General features: G+C 34.7%; 1 protein-coding gene across 47 annotated transcripts in view; it reads left to right on the forward strand.

Moving 5' to 3' along the window:
• Positions 1 to 20523, forward strand: part of Nrxn1 (neurexin 1) — a 1121547-nt gene that overhangs the window by 103231 nt on the left and 997793 nt on the right. For 16 of the 47 annotated variants that reach the window (XM_087216047.1, XM_087216049.1, XM_087216063.1 and 13 more), the window contains exons 2-4: positions 2467 to 2484; positions 5676 to 5705; positions 6482 to 6493. The exons of 11 other annotated variants lie outside the window; for them this stretch is intronic. In XM_087216047.1, coding sequence (XP_087072173.1) covers positions 2467 to 2484; positions 5676 to 5705; positions 6482 to 6493 — 60 coding nt within the window. The remainder of the gene's footprint in view (positions 1 to 2466; positions 2485 to 5675; positions 5706 to 6481; positions 6494 to 20523) is intronic. 20 more of the 47 variants (XM_087216050.1, XM_087216057.1, XM_021253851.2 and 17 more) reach the window with 5 other exon arrangements.

Here is a 20523-nt window from a genome sequence, read left to right on the forward strand (position 1 = left end):
ATGGTCTTTATAGGTGGCATGTTCATCACAGTATTGTTGATTATTAAAGAGGCCCACTCATCTACTGAGTGAGGATTAGGCCCGGAGATTGAAGAAGCCAGGGTTTTCTGCAAATTAAGACTTACTTTTCCTAATTTGACAATGTCTGCAGGTAAGACCGAAAGGATTGCTTTCTTCCTTCCAGTAAACCAAAACATACTCCTTTCTCATTAACCTTGGCATGCTGAAATTCAGTGCCTCTCTTTGTAGCTGCTCAAATACAAAATAGCATCTGGTGATCTACCAATCCACAAACATAAGGCAGAAGTGATGGGAAAACTGTTCTCCTCTCACTCGCCATTCACTGTTTACTCTAGAAATGACTAGAAGAAGGAGAAAAAATACCTGGAGAATGATTGTAAATGCTAGATCTATCATGAATAATGATGAAGTCCAACTTCTGAAACAGCGCAGAGGCTGTCTTTAGGTTAAGAAGACTTAAGTTATCTGAAGCCAGCAAATGGTAACCAAAATGGATAGAACAGAAGGAAATAAGAAAACAATGTCTTTCTGGTAAATTTTTAATCTTGTGATTAATTCTGAAAATTTATAGGAACTCAAGGAAAGTCTGTTCTCTGCCAGTTTTATCCCTTTTTTAAAAAATCAGTTAGTATATCGCCTGTCCTTTTACCTTAATATGTATGTAATCAGATCAGGATCAGTTTACACATTGGGCAGGACTCAGCTTTATACACTTCCAAGAAGTCCTGTTCTTTAAGTTTGTTCTCTTTCTGAATAAGAACTTAGAAAAGAAGCTGGGAGGCAGGGCTGAATGTATTTCCCGAGTTGGGGCCTGTGCCTGAGTTAATGTGGAACGCAAACACTGGGCTTGGGGCTGAGTCAGTGACTTGGACTTACGAATAAATTTCTTTCCCGAGTGCACTACTTAGCATGTTTCTAAAGTGGATGTCAAGTTACTTTGTTTTTCTGTTACACTTTTGTGCAGCACATTACCAAAACCAGTACCGTGACTCTGCTACTCACGGCTCTATTTGCCAGTCTTTTGCTTACAGAAATTAATTACTGTCATAGTCATTGACAGACTGTCTGGGTCCTTAATTTCCTTCAGAATTCCCGTACTTTATTATTTCATGCTACACATTAAATAATCTTATTTGGAAAAGCATTATAAATAGGAAATATAATTTCAAAGAGCAGTTAATATAAAACAAAAGTATATATTAAATTATATAAATTATATACATTATTATAAAGTATATATTAAATTAGTGTATATATAATTAGCTGTTGAAAATTTTCTATAAATATTGAGTCTTTGTTCTTGCTCTAGCCCCATATGATAGCCTTTTCTTCTTGTGTAGCTCAACTGCCAAGCCTTTCGTCTCAAATCATATGTGAATTTCTAATACTAATGGTAGTTTAGACACCATACACTTATAAAGATTAGATTTAGGAAGTACACATAAACTCTGCTCGTATGTGTGTTTGCATACATACATGTATGTACACATAAGGAAATATGACTGACTGAATATACTATGTGTGTAAATGTTATATGGATGCACAGAATTACGAAAGGAAACCACTCATCTTTGATATTGGCTTAATTACATTAATATTCACATCCTAAATAGAAGTACAAAGTGATAATTTATGACTAATGTTGCCTAATGGATAGCTCCCACATAAATTTTTTTGCAATTTCACTTCTTTTTACCTAACATTTATTTTTTCCTCTTTGTTGTGCTGGGAGTGGAGCCAAGGGCCTTGTGAACATTAAGCAAGCAAGCGCTCTCCCACTGAGCTAAACCCCTAGTCCTTCTACTTTACTCTTTAAGAGTTAGCATTTTAATAATTTATACTGAACTATCATCATGTGCAATAAAGTGACTGTGATATAAAGTAAGCCAAATGAGTTGTCGATTTTAGTTGTATGAATTTATGTTGTGGTTCTTTAAGGAAATCAGTTGTTAGCAATAGTAAAAGGCAGCAATGTCCAATTGGTAATATGTTTGGTAGAATCAGAGTAACTTTCAGGGAAATTTCATAGCAGTTGATTTTTCTTTTATCCTAATCTAAATCAATATATAGATATAGGTCCTTTTAGAATTGCTAAATAAATAAATAAATAAATAAATGAAGCTTTTAAAAATAATTCCTTGAAAAGTCCCTGCCAGCAATATGTAATAACAATAATGCTTACTTTACACAGGGCAGTGAAAAACTCTAAAACCCTTTGTTCAGGACATGGCAGTATTACTGAAGTTTGTCTCATGCCCTGCACATGCTGCCAACGAGAGGGACCTACCTGCTCCCTGTGGTTTTGTGCCCTGAATGACAGTGATGGAGCACTGCATGATGTGTTTGATGCCTTGCATGCGGAAGACATGCAGAGGCAGGGTGCAGTCTGCATGCTGCTTAATGAATGTTTTTCCTTTTCTCTCCCTCCTTGTCATGTGCTTTCAGAAGACAACAATGTGGAAGGTGGGTGCTTTCTACCTTATTTTCCAACTCTCATTTGCCTTTTATTTCTTAGTATTGATAGAGTACATCTTAAACCTAGAAGGTAAGTTCAACTTCTTTCTGAGCATTTGTTGATTTCTGGAACGTGTATCACTTTTCATATAGAACACACCCACTCTGATCTCTGTGGGCCCCCAGTGTATGAAACTCCTTCAGTCTCAAAGCAAGGCTCGGAGGATTTCAGCATCCTTTATGAACCGTAAGATACTACCTGCTGTGTTCTATATGGAAAAGTGATGTAATGCTACTTTTTTTAAGAGGGAAAGTATTTCTTTGCAGTTTCAGGACACAATGCATGATCTTTTCTCCATTTTTTTCTTTATTTCTTTTCTGTTGGAACTGTTCAGCATTATATCATTTCAAGCTCATTGCTTTGTTTCACATGATTTCATTTATAAAAAGAGCATAGAATAAAATATTGACTATAAATAAGAGGAACAAATTTAGCTTAAAAAGAAGTCACAGCCAATGCAAAGGAAGGCACACAGCACTCCAGTGTGATTACTGGTAAGTAAATTTGTAATAGTCTGTGTCTGTTAAAACTGTAACATTTAATTCAACTTTAAAAAATTTTTCTCTGTCAAGGAATTTTCAGACAGTTATACATTTTCTTGTAGAATACAACAAATGTATTTCAGCATTTTTATTTTTAAATTACTTAAATTTGTAAGTCAACATGCTGCCACCAAATCTTTAGAGGATACAAATACAAAGAGAACTAGATATAACAACAGATTTGTGAAAGGGAATGTTCATCTTACACACATTGTATCATTTTACATAATCACAGCATAAACACTCTTCCATCATCAGTTTTGCAGAAGACAACATTTAGCACATTTTATTTTGCTGTCATTTTTAAATATAATCATTGTGTAAAATATGTGCATTTCTACAGAATGAAAAATTTCTTACAAAAAGACTCCCTGGCTGAAGTTACAGATAAATTGCCATTAACATCACCAAGACTTAGTATTTCGAAATAAAAGGATACTTAATGATACACAGAGTTGATTGGTAGCAGAGTTCAACATCTTATCTGTGATTCTCTCATGGACAGTGTTATAACTGCTACTAACCATTTCTGTTATTTAAGCAAAATAGGCTAAAACTTCAAAAGAAATAATAAATCTTCTTTCCTAATGTTGGGCTTTGTGAATGGCTTCTGTTTTTCTGTCTTTCAATTTTAATGGCATGTGAGTTTACACTTGATAAAGTTGGTATTACTGTGCAAGTCTGATATTTTTCTAAATCAGTCTCGTTTATAGTGTGCATATAAATTGAGTTTGAAAGATATTTGTAAAAGATAACCTTTTCAACCTCTTTTATATTTCTTTAACCATCCTGTAAAATGTTCCATTTTTTTTTTCTCTTTAAAGCCGATTGCAATCCAAGGAGCTTTTAAAATAAGTCTAATTAGGTTAATGCCTTTCTGTTCTCACATTCATTCCATGCAAAGTTTTGATAAGATTCTCAGAATATAGTTTCATAAATTATTGCAATAAAGTTTACTCAATCTTAATTTTAATATCCTTGTTTATAAGAAGGCTTTGAGAATGTAGTGAGCTCTCCTTAGAGGCAAGAAGTCCATGGGGCAGTGTGAGCACTTGTGGGGTTTATTAAATTTCACCCTGATTCATACAGCATCAAAACCATTAGAAATGTCTAACAATATTTTCTAAACGTTAGATATTATCACAGATAATTCCCTGATTTAGCCTACAAAAAGTAGTAACTTGTTAATAGAAATGTGTGTATATATACATAGAAATGTGTATGTGTGTATGTATGTATAGTTTTAAAAGTTAAATGAAAAATTACAAAACCTGGACTAATCAACCATTCTTATTCACCCTATAAAATATTGTGTGTCATTAGCAGATCATAAACCCTTTAGTTTGCCTGTGGGCATTTTTCGTAAAAACACTTGACCAAACACAGAGGCTATATTACAGAAACATCAAATTATTTTGTTAAGTTATTTCCATATTTTATTTTTATGAGAATTTATAATTATTTCTACTCCCAAAGGATGTTTGTATACCCCTAAGCTTAAGAAAACAAAGATTATTTTAGTATTGATGCAATTAATACATAATGTTTTATAGCTGTATTAAAGTTTCAAATATATCTGAAATAGCACTAGGAATCTAAAATACAAATTAGTAAACTTAATGTATCCATACTGTATCGCTCCTCCATTTCCACAAATTCTTGAAATATATATAGGTTAAGAAATATCTTTCTTTATGAATTTATAGTAAGGAATATGCACTGCTTTTCAGTAAATAATAGTATTTTGATAGTGAAAGACCTTTTTAAAGGAGTATTTGCAGTACTTTTCAGAAAAGAAATGATCTTTAAAGTTAAGTGTTAAGCAGGAAATAAGTAAAAGGATTTTAGTACTAAAAACATTTCTTGATGAAATTGTATCTTAAACTTTAACTTACAATTCACCATTTAATCTTTAATTAAAATGCTAAATAATTTTATTCTCCATGGAAAACTAGTTGAGCCTATTTAAGAATGATGCATTCTTAAAGACAATATTTTATAGTAAATTCTAACTTCACAACTGCATGTATAATGATCTTTTTTAATTTGAATAAGCCTAATCAGTCTCTACATGTGTGAGACAAGGAGACATCGCTGCATTATCATTTTCACTGTGACTAAGGATTTTTTTTCCATTTAATTATGAAACTTCTCATTTTTGATGAGGGGAAAAAGATCAGACCCAGCCCATATTTCAGGCATTCCTTTGGGATTTTAAAAAATGCAGTTTCATCACTGAAGAATGACAAGTCCAATGGGAGCAGTGTTCAAAACAGTGTCATCAAAAGGCACAAAGGGCATATGGAGTATTAAGGGACTGGTTGGATTTTAAGTCAAGAGCTTATGATTGTTCCAAATGATACTTAGAAAAAATACACAGTGCAGCATATGCCAGTGTTTAAATTACAGTTCTATAACTCTTTCCCCCAAAGCATTCCAACCAGGGGTTGAAAGAATGCTTTTTGATTTGCATCTGTGGTACAGACACGTCTCATAGGAAACAAGATGTCTGTCACTGAACATTTTTGTCACTGTGACAAGCCTGCCTTCCCGTGCTCCCTTGTTTATTGCTGACTGTGCTCTTGTTTCCCTTCAAGGTCTGGCGCACCTGATGATGGGCGACCAAGGTATGGGCTCTGTTCCTTTTCCACTCTGCTTCAGTGTCTTGTTCTGTAGCTGCTTTCCAGCCATCTCTGCAAAGGATGGGCACATGCTTGCAAATTTTCTGGCTGCAAAATAAATACATAGCTTCTGTTCACATTGTCTGATGTTTTTTCCTCGCTTTGATTTTGTGGTTTGATTTTGGTTTGCTCCTGTGACTTTTATTTTCCTTCATTTCTTGCACTATAATATCTGCAAATAAATGAGACATAACAAATTGTGACTGAATATCTGTGTACATTTATCAGCATATCCAGTTAAAGGTTGTTATAGTTAAAAAAAAAAAAAAAAGGGCCAAGAAAGGTGTTAAGTTAGTATCTGAAAGAACATACTTAGTTTGACCTACAGTAACAAAGAAAGTCCATTTTTCATCCATGCATGGCAATTTGGAAACATGCAGAATCTTTGGCTTTTGGCTCCTAGAATGCTGAATGTAGTGTTCCACGGAACCAATATTACTTCTACCTATAGTTATGTGTGCCTTCCTTTTGTGTAATGTTTAATAACCAGCATGGGCCTTCCAATTCCTGCATGCACATGACTTTTAAAGGGCAGAATTCTCAAAATGTACTGATTGCTTCTTCATTTGTCTTTAAAACCTTATCTGTAATTTCTTGTCTTGTTTAATTTTCAGAGAGCAGTGCATTTACATATATTCATAATTCTTATTGTTGTTTTTCTCTTCTCTATTCTCTTTGTCTGGAACACCTTTCTTCATGGAACCATTTCATCAAATGCATAGGTAAAAGTAAAGGTATTACATTATATTTTTTCCAAATATCATCTGTATAAATTATATTGTGTCTAAGTTATGCAAATATATTTAGCCATTTTGGCATTGATAATAGGCACTGGGAGGTAGGTATGTGTATTAGTGAATATTTATAAATTTAAGGTAAGAAAAATTCATCATAATATTACTGTTCCACAGTCCTTCACCCCCTCCTTTTTCTTTCTTTTTTGTTTTTTGTGGAGTGATATTTTTTCATGTCAGCTGCTTACATAATTAGTGTATTTAGAAATTAGCTCCAGGTCATTGTGTCAGTTTCTGCATTATTATGTAGTGGTAGTTCAGTGATGAATGTGGTAACCATCAATGCAAACATTTGGCTGTGGTTTAGCACACCTGCCCCAGCTGTTGAGCTGTATGTAAGTCTAAGCATGTGCGGCAGCGAAATGGCACTGCTGTGGGTTCCTCACCTGTTATCTGCTGTGTCTTGTGTGCACATTACCTCCATGGTAACCTCAGTAGACACTGTCATGAAAAAGAGAAGCATAACAAGCCTGTTTTTTATGTGCACTAACTGTAAGAGCATTATCAGACAGCTATATATTCCTGCATCATTTGGTAAGTCAGGCATGTATGCTTTTTGCTGGTGTTGGTACAGAACTCGGAAGCATGTCTAACTTGCTATTTAGAACCATCCGCATTGTGTTTAGTGTTATCTTTGGAAGAAAGTGGGTGATATGCAGCCATACCAAATGTATAGAATAATATCGAACCATTTTGTAAATGTGCCCTTGGTCTCCAGTGTTTAAATTTTTATCATTTCAAATTCAGGAAGTATTCTATGACTCTTTCTTATGCTGTAAATATTAACACAGTGAATTGGGACCACAGCTTACAGTTCTACACTTTTACATTTGTGTCATCTAGCAGAGAAACTTTTCAGCTTGAGAAAGCATCTAAACATGAGCCAAATAATAAGAAATGGTATCAATGTTTTAAATGTGTAAAATAGAGCCTTAGAAACAAATGCTGTTTGGATACTTTGAATCAATAACATATGCTACTGTAGTTTTTGTTTTGGTCAACAATTTCTAGTAATAACACAATTAAATTTCATTTCAGATCTTTAGTAACATTCAAATAACATATATCAATTTTTAAAAAGATTTTAATATAGAATTTGGGGTGCTTCCTGGACGGTTTTATTTGAGACCAAATTCCCATTGACTGACTGCTAACTCTGAAGTGGTATTCTGGCTGTGTTATTTAGTGAACAGAAAAAGGATGGCCTAGGGGGAACTATATTTTCTGTTTTACTAGCTGAATAAAGTACATTTATTTGTATATCTGCCTGTGTATATATGTATGAGTGAATCCATGTATGCACACAAATTTCTAAGTATGCAAACTCATATTCATTTTTTTGTGAAAAAGTAAGTTAATTTTCTAATTATATAACCATTTAATACTACATGTGGAATAGCTCATGTTTGTACTCAGCTCATACTAGTTTTGGTGCAATTAATGTTGAGTGTTGCTTCATTCAGTTTTACTGTATCAGTTTTAAATGTTTTTTTTTTGACAGGTGTACCAAACATTACATTTTATTTTTGCCAGTTTTAATCAGATTTTGTCCCCTAATCAGCACAAAGCTACAGATGGCGTGAAGTTGATTTTTCCATTGATTTTTCTTTTATTGATGGGACTAGGATGCTTTTTGATGTTAAGTAGGGAAATGCGATTTTAAGATAGACTTCAGTATTTTGAAAATTAGACTGGTCACCATTATATATTGGTTAATGGGGTACCTAGAAATAAGAAACAGTGATTTGTCTGTCTTCTGTAATCACAAATTAATTTAGTCTACATTGTAGAGCAAAATGTTATTCTATTACATGGCAACATTTTTAAAGAATGCCAGTATAGCAGGAAGTAAAAATGTGTTCAGTTAGTATAAGGGACATAATAGAGATGCTGTGGGATTATTGCAGAGTGGTAGAACTTGAGAAACAAGTAAAAACTAATATGAATCAAGGTCTCTTATAGGTATGTATCTGTCTGCCTTGCACCTCCTGGTGGAGGAGCTAAAAATGTCTAAAACTTTACATTGTAGCTTTCTTCATCAGGTTAAATCCTAGTTATACATACAATAGGTAGGTGTTAAACCTGGCCAGTGTAAAGTGACTGGTTTGTATTGTGAGCTCCCTTTTTCCAGATCTTTACAACATTGTATCATCCTGTATTGCTGTTCTCTACACCATTTCTCTGTGGAGCAGTGAATTCAGTGACTTTAGAATACACTGTCAACTTTAATGAATCAGGAAGTGAAATTGGATTCAATAACATTATCATTTTGATTTCTTCTGTATGAATTCTTAATACTGTGTAAATATTAAATATCCAGGGATACATTATTGCATTCCATTAAGGAATAGTTATATATGTAAAAAGAGCCATCCTTTAGATAAATTTCTTCATCATGCTCTTCATTCCTCTCTCCAGAGGCGAGTGCTTGTGTTACTTTGTGATGTGCCCTTGGAGAATTGGTGTGGGTTCTTCCCTGTTCATAGTATCTTAGGGCTGTAAAACACCATTTGGATGTGGCAGACAACTAAGTCAGATAGAGATGTGTTAGGGATCTCTGTTATGTGCTGGCAGAATCCAAACCAAGGAAGTGCAAGCTGGCCAATTCTCCATGGGCCATACTGCCTAGTATCTTCAATTGGTTATTCTGTTTTGAACTTTTGTCAGTAATTGAGATATGTTTTCAGGATTTCCAAATAAAGCTGTTTCACCTTCAACTGGATATGTATGACTAGGAATAAAACTTCATTTAAATGAATTGTAGTTTTCTTTGGAGAGCTGAGGACATACTCTCCAGAGCTAACCTTCCTGCTGGCTGGTTTGGGTAGATGGATTCAAATAGTCTTCGTGAAATTTTCTTTGTGTTCTTTTCTGGTTAGAAATTGGCCAGTGATATTGTTAGGATCACTGTAATGCTAACGTTGTTCTCCTTTCTATTCAGAATTCAGGTTCATCTACCTTCCTAGCAATTTAATGTTTCTTCTTTTCTTTTTCCTTTGTGTTTCCTTTTATGTATGATCATTTCATTCCAATAGTTGTTTGTGTGTTTAAATTTTACTCTAATGACTATTCTGGAGAAATGAATGACAAATTAAATCAGAAAAAGTCAAAATAATTTATGAGCAAGTCTAGCCTTAACAATTGCTTCATAGTTCAAGAACACAGGTTAATAATTGTCAATTAAATGTTAGTGCTTTAATTAGAGGTCTGTACTTTTCCTTCACAATAATCATACTTCTAATTGTGCGTTTATATGTGTGATTTTATTTAATGTCAAGTTTACCTATTAGAGTGTAAGCTCCATGAGGGCAGGAAGTTTGTTTTTGTTTTTGTTGACCCTTGTATTTCTTGGACATTTTTCTAATTGTGTCTTGAATTTTCCATTTTTCATGACCTAAGTATATCACGGGCCACCTTGGAGAAGGTAAATAAATACAAAGAAGAAGGTTGAAGTGGACAGTGCAATTGGGGGAAGAGCAATGGACATTTATTGAAATAATACAATGAGTTGTAGAAAAAAACTGTATGGAACTTCTCTGTCTCTGTTTCTAAACTTTCTTGTTTCCTGTAATTCCTAAAGCTGCTACATTTCTTTCTAGCACATTGTGATATCACTTGTGTATGCTTAGCATACACACTGCGATTGGTCTGTAAGGAAATCAAATCAATGTGTTTTTGTGTTTAAGGTTTTCAGATTTTTTTGATGTCATTTATTGTTACAGGGATGCATAATCAAAATATACTTTTTGACGTTCCCTATTCATGAGATAACAGGTACATGACTTTTCCTGAAATTCAGATGTGATGTTTTGTTATCTTACGTGGTCTGTATAAATTCTTTTTCTTTTCTAATTTTGTTTCAACTTTGCTGTGCCATAAGACCTATATTTAAATGAATGGTATGAATAATATGAATGTTAACCTGTCAGAAAAGTCAACATTTAAGTCTCGTCTTATGGTATAAATATATGTGGGACCTTGCATTTGTAAATCCTATATCATATTTACAAAATAAGGATCCTTTGGACTCTATCAAATAAACATACATGGTTTGGTTTGATTATCCAATATACTTGTATTATTAGCCAAAGTATTGCAAGTGGAACTGGCAAGTTACAGTAACACATTTTAAGAAGTACCTTAGCTTTATTGTATTAGTGAAATGTAGATGTAGACTCATTAGAATCATTAAAGGAAACTAAAAATAAATTTTTCTCAAAATGAATTACGTTAATATCTGGATATAATTGATTCCTGTACAATTAATTGATTAGCAACATTCAATATTGTCTTGGGGCTTATAACTATGGTGTGTCACGTCACAATATTCTATTTTGCTTGCTCTTAAAATAGATTTGATATTTAGAAAAGTGTAAACTATTAGATGCTTTTACATTTTCTTTTGTATCTGTCTTAGTTCACTCAGGCTGCTATGGCAAAATACCATATCTAGGTGGCTTATGAACAAAAATTTGTTTCTCGTAGTTCTGAAACTAGGAAAGTCCAAGATCCAGGTGCTGCCATATGTGGTGTCTGGTGAAGGCTCATGTACTGGCCCCTGGAAGGCAGTCTTCTTCCTGTGTCCTCACAGAGTGAAAGAAGCCAGGAGAGCTCTCTGGAGCTTCTTTAGTAAGGGCACTAACACGCTCATGACAGTGTATATAGAACTAATTTAATCACGACAGTGTATTTATTTTGTTTGGATTTATTTATTTGCTAGTTCATTTGGTAGTGGGGTCAAATGTCCTTCACACTGAGCTACATCTCCAGCCCTTTTCAATTTATTTTTATTTTGAGATAAGGTCTCCTTAAAATTGCTAAGTTACCTAAGCTGGGCTCAAATTTATGATCCTCCTGCCTCAGCCTCCTAAGTAGCTGGAATTACAAGCATGTGCCACCATACCTGGCTTTGTATTATTTGTAAATCATATTTCCTCATTGAGCTTCAAAATAATTAGTAATCTACATTATTCACAAGAGTTTGTGTCAGCAAAAACTCACTGTACTGAAATGCCTGTTTGTTACATATGTAAACTAAAAAGAAAATTATTTTCAGCTGTTTATAATTGTGAACTCCTGTTACATTACTGGATCCTCCTAATTCACAGAATTTCACTTTATAAAACCATACATTAAATATCTACTTTATTTGGATGTTATACAGAAGGCTACGTGACTATTCAGTGTTTGTTTTACAGTTCATCACTAGTTTTCGTGTCCATTGGTTTTAGTGTAACAAAATCTACTTGAAATGTATGTATTTACCTGTTATGTCTGTGATTAATCAATCTTGTCAGTATAGTTATCACTAATAGAAGTCCGGGCTCATTTGTATCTCTGTAATATTGGCTTTGTGAAGAGAAGTTCCTATGCCTTTATACATTCTGCAAACTGAGATGACATTAAAAAAAACTAATCAAGGACCGGGGATTTAGCTCAGTGGTTTCACAGCCTGACTTGTCCTCAGAGAAGAACATTGAAAGGGCTCTCCATGGTCAATATTTTAAAGAATGACGTTGTAGTATACTTTGTTGAAAAGTGTTGGAAATTGCTAAACCTTAAAATTATAACACAATGAGTGTTAAGAGGATGGTCCCTTCTCTGAAATGCCTTTAACCTTTATTCTACTTGAAGCATCCACACTTTTAGGCTGATAAGAGACTATTTCTTAAATTGTGTTTTCCAGTGACTTTTCAGAAAAATATAATTTCCCATAATAATTCATATTCTAAGGAAATTTAAAGTTTTAATTAGAATCATATATTGGAGCAGAGAGGAATGTTAGAAATCCTCTGAAAAATTAATATTGGCATTCTTTGGATTATAAGATATGATAAAATATATTACTTGTTATAACACCTTTTGAAGACTTTGAACTAAATTGATGCAGTATAAACAGCCTTAAGGAAACCTCAAAGGTTTTCTTCCTGTTATGTACTAATAATTATGAAACAAGGCTTCATCTTGTTCTTACAAAATAAAAATGAGTAATACTGTGATGGAAACCAATTTCAGAGTATTATTTAGGTTGCCTTGAGTTTCATTTTCACAGTCTCTCTATTTAGGACAGTAGAACTCTGTCTTACAAACAGTAAGCAATATAATGGTGGTAAGAGTTAGGAAGTCAGGAAACCTAGGTTCAGAGCCCGTATTTGTTCTTTATTGATCTTGAGCAAATAATTTAACATTCCATATCTAAATCTTACAATCTGTGTTATGGGCAATAAAAATAGTTCATTGCCAAGGGTAATGAGACATAACAAAATTTAAAAATGCCTCAGAGAGTTTTGATTAATAGTAATAATAAAAAGCATGCATATTTGAATTAAATGATTTTGAAAATGATCTGTAATGTGCCAAATGTTAACAAGAAGGATAGTCATATTTTAATTAATTCTGACCATCATAGTAATACTGTACTGTTTATGATTATGATATTATTTTAGAGTATAACTAATTGACCATTGGTGTCCTGATGGTCCATACTGTACTGAACATTTGTACAATGTTAAAGGTTGTTAGTTCGTAATTCTTCAGTAAGAGAATTATGTGCATGCAGAGATTCTTTTGAAATGGACTTGACTCCACTTTAAGCAAACATGAGAGTGCATTGGCGAAGTCCTGCTTTTTAAATGGAAATGTATGGGTTAAAGCACAGAGGTAAATACTTATTGAAAATACCAATGAGAGAATACTGTGTGTGTGTGTGTGTGTGTGAGAGAGAGAGAGAGAGAAGGAGAGAGAGAATAAATGTTTTGGCTCATTATTGACTTCATAGAGTGATATGTAATTGATATGTACTAACCAACCATCTAGTTACCTGAAGAGTAAAATTTTACAACTGGTAATTTGATACTTTTTAGGTATCTACGCTGGAAAAATATGATTACATGAGATAGTTAAATAATTAGCTGATACTTTCCATGTACATTACTTTAAGATTTTGCCTAATGGTGCCTTCCCAGTGAGAGAAATGCAGACCACACAGGTTAATACTTCGGAGCTCCCATATACAGCTCTACTTTGTCTTCCTTAGAAATTTTTAATTTTAATATAATAGCATTCTCATTTGTTTTGTGTCTCTCTTCATCCAGCAAAATGTAGGCTGTGTGAGGGCAGAAATTTCTACTGGGTTCTGCTGTATCTCACATCTCACAGGCCCCTAGCACAGTGGCTGGCTGATGGGATTATTACCAGGATTCTAGAGTTCTAAAGACTCCTTCTAGAGATTCTTTCTAGGTTCTTCGTGTCCTGAACCATGAACTGGACAAAAAGTAGTGGGGCTTTACATTTATTAAAGTTAGGAAAAGAAACATGCTCTGTAGAGTGAGTGTGGGCTAATTAAAAGTAGGGGAAAAGTATACTGTGGACCAGTGAAAGAGATAGCGTAGTGGCGACAAGGAAAATGATGACTGTCTTTTGTGTCTCCTACTCCTCAAGCTGACATCAGGTCTAGGCCATCCTATCAAAAACCTTCTTGGATTCTTGTGAGAAGAATTAAAGATAGCACTCTCTGATTAGTCCCATGTACAGGGCTTTGGGAACTGTTCTGTGTGTGTGTCCTGGAACTTTGTAATTGTCAGGTTACAACCACTTGTCCAGCCATTTTGCCATGCCCTAATCTCTTGGCTCAGGTGACTGCTTAAACAAGTTTGTAAATGACTCATTTTGATTTTACTTTGGATATTATTTTTACTTCTTGTTAAGATAGAAATTTTCAACTTTTTCCCCTATTTGGCCTAAGCAGTTTCTTCCCATAAAGAACTGTCACAGGTAAGGTCCTAGGTAGTTCTCAAAGTGATGCTGAGGAATTTAACTGCCCTACCCATAGAATTAAGTTATAGAATCACTGATTCCCATTGTGGAAAAGGAATTTTCAGGGCGCATCAATAAGAGGCATAAAAGAATTTATTAGGTGGAAATTTAAAAGTACATGTTCAAAGAAATAATGTGGGACTCAGAGAGAGAGACAGTTTGGAGCTGGGAATATTTATGTGTTTTTGGCAGTAGAAATCTGTGGAATTTGTCAATCTATAGGACATTCCATCAAGGGTCTTGGGAAAAGGATTGCCCACCCACAGAAAGATAATGGCGCAATTACAGGGGAAAGCCTATTTTACAGGTTAAAAAAAATGCAAATAAAAAGGGAATGATGAACACTTTTGCAGGTAAAAGGAAATTGCCCAGGCTTATTATGCTTTGGGAGAAAAGAAAAAAAAATTAAGCTGGGCTTGTGTTCTGACACTGCAATTTTTATTTTTTAAATTATGATTTTCCTTGTCTCCTTTTTACATATATTTTATTTCTTCTATCTCAGGACAGCAGAAATCAATAAAAACAGAAATCTTCTTACTGAACTGGTGGGTGAGGACAACTCAAGACTTGGCTCTTTTGATTTCCTTTGTTCCCTATTTGGTTCAGGAGTCCTGTGGGAATTTTAGAAGCCATTGGAAGCCATTTCCACTACCACTGAAGATCAACATGTTCTTTTAAAATTCTAAGAAGCAGTCTTAAAGGGACGTTTCTGTAATAAGGGAACTGTACCTGATCTTTTTATATCTGTTTTTTACATAGTTATTAGGAAGAAGTTTCTAGAAGTTTAACTCCTAAATAGCCTGATTCATTATGACCTTTTCAGGAAGTATCTTTTGGCAGTTTGGGACATTAGATTTCATGCTTTATGGTCATGTAGCTTATCTTTTGCCTTCTAACCAGGAGAGATACACTCCTTCTTCTGGGGTTTTCAAATAGTTCTATACACCAAAAGCGCTTTTGATGTTTCCCCAGCTCAGAGGTAAATGAATTTATATTCAAGTGTATGAATGACCAAGGAGCTCAGATCTACAGCTGCTGTCCTAAGACACAGAACTTGTCTGAAGAACTAGAATGGTAGAAAATATCTGAATTAGAAAACATCAACAAAACTGCAGTGCCTAATGCCTTACTGTGTTAAAAATTAGTGTCTTGTTCTTGTCATATGTGTTTGAGGGAGTGATTATTTGGTTTTACACATCATTAGTGAAAATGTTCAGGAGACTTTGCTTTATGTGGGACTGTTACACATGATGTAAAGCCACAGCTTTTCAGAACAGATATTTTGAAGGATTTTGAAATTAAGAAATGTCCTTGTAGTTCCAAGGACAGTAAAAGTTACTACTTTCTGGAACATATTTTTACACATTCAAATTATACCTATTTACACAAAAGCCCTGTTACACTGTGTAGTTCTTTTCTGTTGCACTGACTGCTTATGAATTGCCAAATACCTATGACCATATGATAGTCCATTTAAAACAGGAATAGCTGAGGTAATCTCATTACTGCTTTCATCCAAGCAAAGAGCAGAGATGTTACCAGAGAAATGAACTAAAGGTATCTTTCCTATTAAAATTATTACATAACCCAAATATGTACTATAAAAATTTTACTGGAACAATGAATAAGATTAATTCAGAGAATCAGAGCAAGGTGTATCTTATATAAAACTTAAAAGCAGTATTTTATTTTGGGGGACTGAGTTACCTGGTCAAATTACTCAGTTTTCTATTTGGGTTTCTGAGTTTGGAATTATAAAGTCTATAGACATTTGGAGAAAATCAGATTACTCCATTTAAGGAGACAGTCAAATTTAGATTAGGCTAAAGTGGTGCCAGAGGGATAGAAATCCCAAAATTGACCAATTGTGATTCTAGTTTACAGGGAAATCCTAGTTCTCAAGCTAACCACAGGTTTTCATATACTGCAAGTAGCATAATCAGCCAGAAATCTACAATGTTTAGTGGACAGCTATTTTTAATGCTGTGCTGAACTGAAAGAATTATGTGATGGCTTGTGAGGTTTGGTTTTTACGTGATTGTTTGTTTAAATAAAAGAATACATTGTCAACTGCAATCAGTAGGAGCATGCTTTTTCAATTGCTTTCCCAAAAGTGTGGTTGAGTTTGTGTTGATCCATCTGTGCTTCCTGTGACCAGTGGCATTCTTTTCCAGAGGAATGATAGAAGTTAGGAGTCATCCAATACAATGGAAGGAGAGAAAATACCATTGGATCTAAACAAATCTTACTCTTGAAGTAAATATGAGGACTATCAGTTTTTACATTTGTTCTCTCATTGTTTTTAGGAATAATGACAGTGACCTGTTCAACTAAGTCTCTGTTTCTTTTTTCTTTGCCTACTTCAAGTATTGAGATAGATTAGAGCAGAGCAAAACCAGTTGAGCAAGTGGGCATGCCCTGTGATTGTGGAGCCCCAGAACACACGGGTAGAACACAGTTCCCAGACCCTGCACCTGGGACCAATAAGAAAATGCTATGTTCAATCCTTCATTTACATCTAGTTCAAAACCAAGCAGGCCTCTGATAGGACAGCTTACATCTGACATCAGGTTAAGGAACAGGAGATACAAAAGATCCTCACTGTTAACCTCATTGCTGCTGAGAGTCTGCTCACAGGCCCACTCTCACTCTGAAGAGCTTATTTCTTTTCTACCCTCAATAAATGTAAACCCTCATTACCTTTTCAATGTGTCTCGTCCAGTTCTTTGTTGAGGACACCAAAAACCTGGATTTCTTTGGGACTTGAAAGCTAGTGACATGTCACATCCTAACTAGAAGAATGCCCTTTATAGTGAAGAATGCCCTTTATATATGCTGTTTAAGTAAGGCAGCTTAAACGTCTCTCTTCCCTGCCAGGGCATCTCAACAGTTGCCCAAACACCAGTGCAAATATGAACATCATTATAGTCACCTTTGTTCTCACTCAGTAGTTCTCAGGTTGGCTACCCAGTGCACCCAAGATCCCCAGTCAGCGGGCCATATTTTTAAATACAAATTTTCAAGAAATGTAAGAGAATTTTATTCAAAAGTCCATGGCGGATTGGAATCCTATACTTTAAAAAAAACCAAACACCCTCTTTCCTGAGAAAATACAAGGCACAGCTATTTAACTGCTACCAACTCATTGACTTTCACTGTCATTTGTCCTCTAAACATTGGTGATTTGATCTTTAGGGTGATGAGATTTTTTTTTTTTCTGTACAGTGATATATGTGCCTTGTTAACTCACTCCATATTGCTTCTGTGTTGAAAGCCTTTCCATGATGCTAAAAGGAATTATCTTGCTTTAGAAGAAGTGACCCATTGAAAAAGCACTGAGGAAGAAGATGCTTATTCAATTAGGCCTATCCTATGGCTCGCAACTAGACAGCTGTTTTCACATTAGTAAGATGTCACTGGACCTTTTCCAACCCTACTGTACAAGTCATTAATAGTTCCAACCATGTTTGTATCATGCGACTTAAAAAGAGAAAAAACAAAATTAACTTTTGAACTTTTAATGTAATGCCCACTCATGAATACTTTGTAATTCAGTTTAGTATCACTCTCAATAAGAGACAACAATAGAATGCCAGACAGAGAAAAAGCTGAAACAGTAAATCCTGAGCTCATATAAAAAATATTCCACAAATATATATGTATATATATGAAAAAATATACCCATATTTTTTCCTAGATATTGTAATGAAAGGTATAAAACAGGAAAGTGTTATTTGTACAAAGATCATGTGTTAGGGAATAGTAATTTAGTCCCTTGAATATGTTAAAAAAGGAGAGACCGTATTCTTTTGAGACATAGAAATGACAGACTCAAACATAGAAATATGGATATGCATTGTAAGGCTTTAAAATAATCATCAAAAGGAATTGATGAACAGAAAAGTATTGGCACAAGAAAAAGCAGGGAATGTGAAGATGATAAAGCCAACCTTCTGGGAGGGAGCAGGGAAGGAGATCTTGTAGCCACGGTGACAGTGACACATTACTTACTTCCCCAAGTACAAAAGACATGGAAGAGTAATGATAGCAGCCTGAAAGAAAGGTGGAAAGGGGAATAACAAATTGCAAATTACTTTGTGTGTTTAATCTCATCCATTTTACTATTAACTGAAGAACAAAAATAACTGAGGTGCACCTAAGGATGCTGACAGTGAAATGATTCTGTCATCTTTTTTCTCTAAATAACAAAACCAAGATGTTTTCTTTCATTTACTTTTAAATTTCCTTGATTAGGGTATTAAGACCTTGTTTATAATGAACTGGTTTTAGTATGAAGCAGATAAGCCTTTTGTTATAGAATCCTCAGCTAGATTTTGACTGGTTTTGCTTAATTCCTTGTCTTCATTACAAGAGAATATACAGTGGAAAAAAATCATAGTTCTCTCCTGTCCTCGAGTTCCCATATTGGGTATATTTTGAAGACTTAGAAATGATAGGAATTTTGTGAGAGAGTGTGGTAATTACCAGAGAAGAAGTAAAGGTTAATTGGGAGCTAGGAGCAAAGTATGTAGCAGTGTGTTTTAAACAGGATAACCAGGAAATCCTAGAAAGTTCTTTAGAATGGAAAAGGATATAATTAACAAATAATGCAATCATAGCTTTGACCAAAAGTTTGCAAGTCTCCCAATGTAAATATCTTTTAACCAACTCCTCTGCTATTTTTACTATGGTGATATCTAAACTCTGCTTTTGGGCTCAAATGGAAACTGTTGTTACCCACAAAGTAACATTTTTAAAGGAGTGTTGTAATTATTATAAAATTTCTCTATTTTAACCAGTCTGCCTAATTGAAATTGTCATCAATTAGCCATCTGCATGTTGTTATTGTGTCCAGAGGTCTTTATAGTTCCTTCCTGTGTTGTGCTCTGTATTTACAATTTAACTGAAGTTAAAGCACAGTACGTCTAATTCCTCATACATGTTTTTAAGAAGTGGTTTCTATAATTACATGCCTCCACTTCAATATCCAAGCCCACATTTTTCTCTTCCAAATTTTATACTTTCAGTCTCTAAAACCATTCTTCACAATCTTGAAGACTTTCCCAGCCTGGCTGTGTCCTTCTGCTGGGAATATGGTCTAGTTGTCAGGCTTGCACTTGAAGTAGATGACAAAATCAGTCACACAATCCTAGAGTAGAGCACAGTAAAAGGGAAACATTCTGATGCTGGAAATACTACTTCGGTGCATCCACTCAGGGTCAAAGATGTATGTGTATTCACGTTTTGTTGGCTCATACTGAACTTCTAGTCAGTTGAAACCTAAGTGTTTTTCACACGAGCTGCCTCTTTTTCTACTCAGTAGTTGATCACGTGAACTTGCTGCAAGACATGAAACATTCCTGTTCAATTCCACCTTCAGTCATTAAAAAAGAAATTAAATGTGTGCTCAGTGTCCTACCTGAGATTGTATGAATCAAAAGTTAAAAAAGGCATAGCATTTGTCCTGGAGAGATTTGTATGGTTCAGTAGGTGAAGACATTTTTACATGTGACTTTCACCCACAGTTAAAAACCCATGAAGTAAGTTATTTATAAGCACCAACATTTCCCCTTAGCTGAGACTAGGTAAATCATGGCTGTTTTCCAGACTAACATGATTGGGTGATGTACTGTATTAATTTTCTGTTGACACCATAACAAATTCCCACAAATTTAAGAGCTTAACACATTTATTACGTTACTGTTTTGTTGGTCACATGTCTAGCATAGGCCTTAGAGATAAACTGCATCTCTCTGGCCTCCCTAGAAGCCAGTCTTCTTGCTTTTTTTCAGCTTTCTGAGGCTACCTCTGATCCTTGTCTGCTGAGTTTCTTTCTCCAGCTTCATCTCCAGCAACCTTGCATCTCTCCAGCCATTATTTTGTAGTCACTTTTCCCACGGACTCTTCTGCCTCTGTCTCGCACTTATAAGGAGTTTGTGATTACATTGAACCCACCATGGATATCCCAACTGGATAATTCAGCTACTCTTGATCCTTAGGCCAGCAGATTAACAAAATTATATCCACAACCTTAATTATCTTTGGCTTACAGTGAAATCTGTGCACAGGTTCTGGGATTAGGGTGGGGATCTCTTTGGATCTCTGGCATTATTTTGGCCTCCCACAGGCAGAAACATTTCGGGCAGAACAGTACA

The sequence above is a fragment of the Heterocephalus glaber genome, unplaced genomic scaffold (genome assembly GCF_053883595.1).
Source record: "Heterocephalus glaber isolate CG9 unplaced genomic scaffold, H.glaber_assembly_v1.0 deba00001457, whole genome shotgun sequence".
NCBI classification, from domain to species: domain Eukaryota; kingdom Metazoa; phylum Chordata; class Mammalia; order Rodentia; family Bathyergidae; genus Heterocephalus; species Heterocephalus glaber.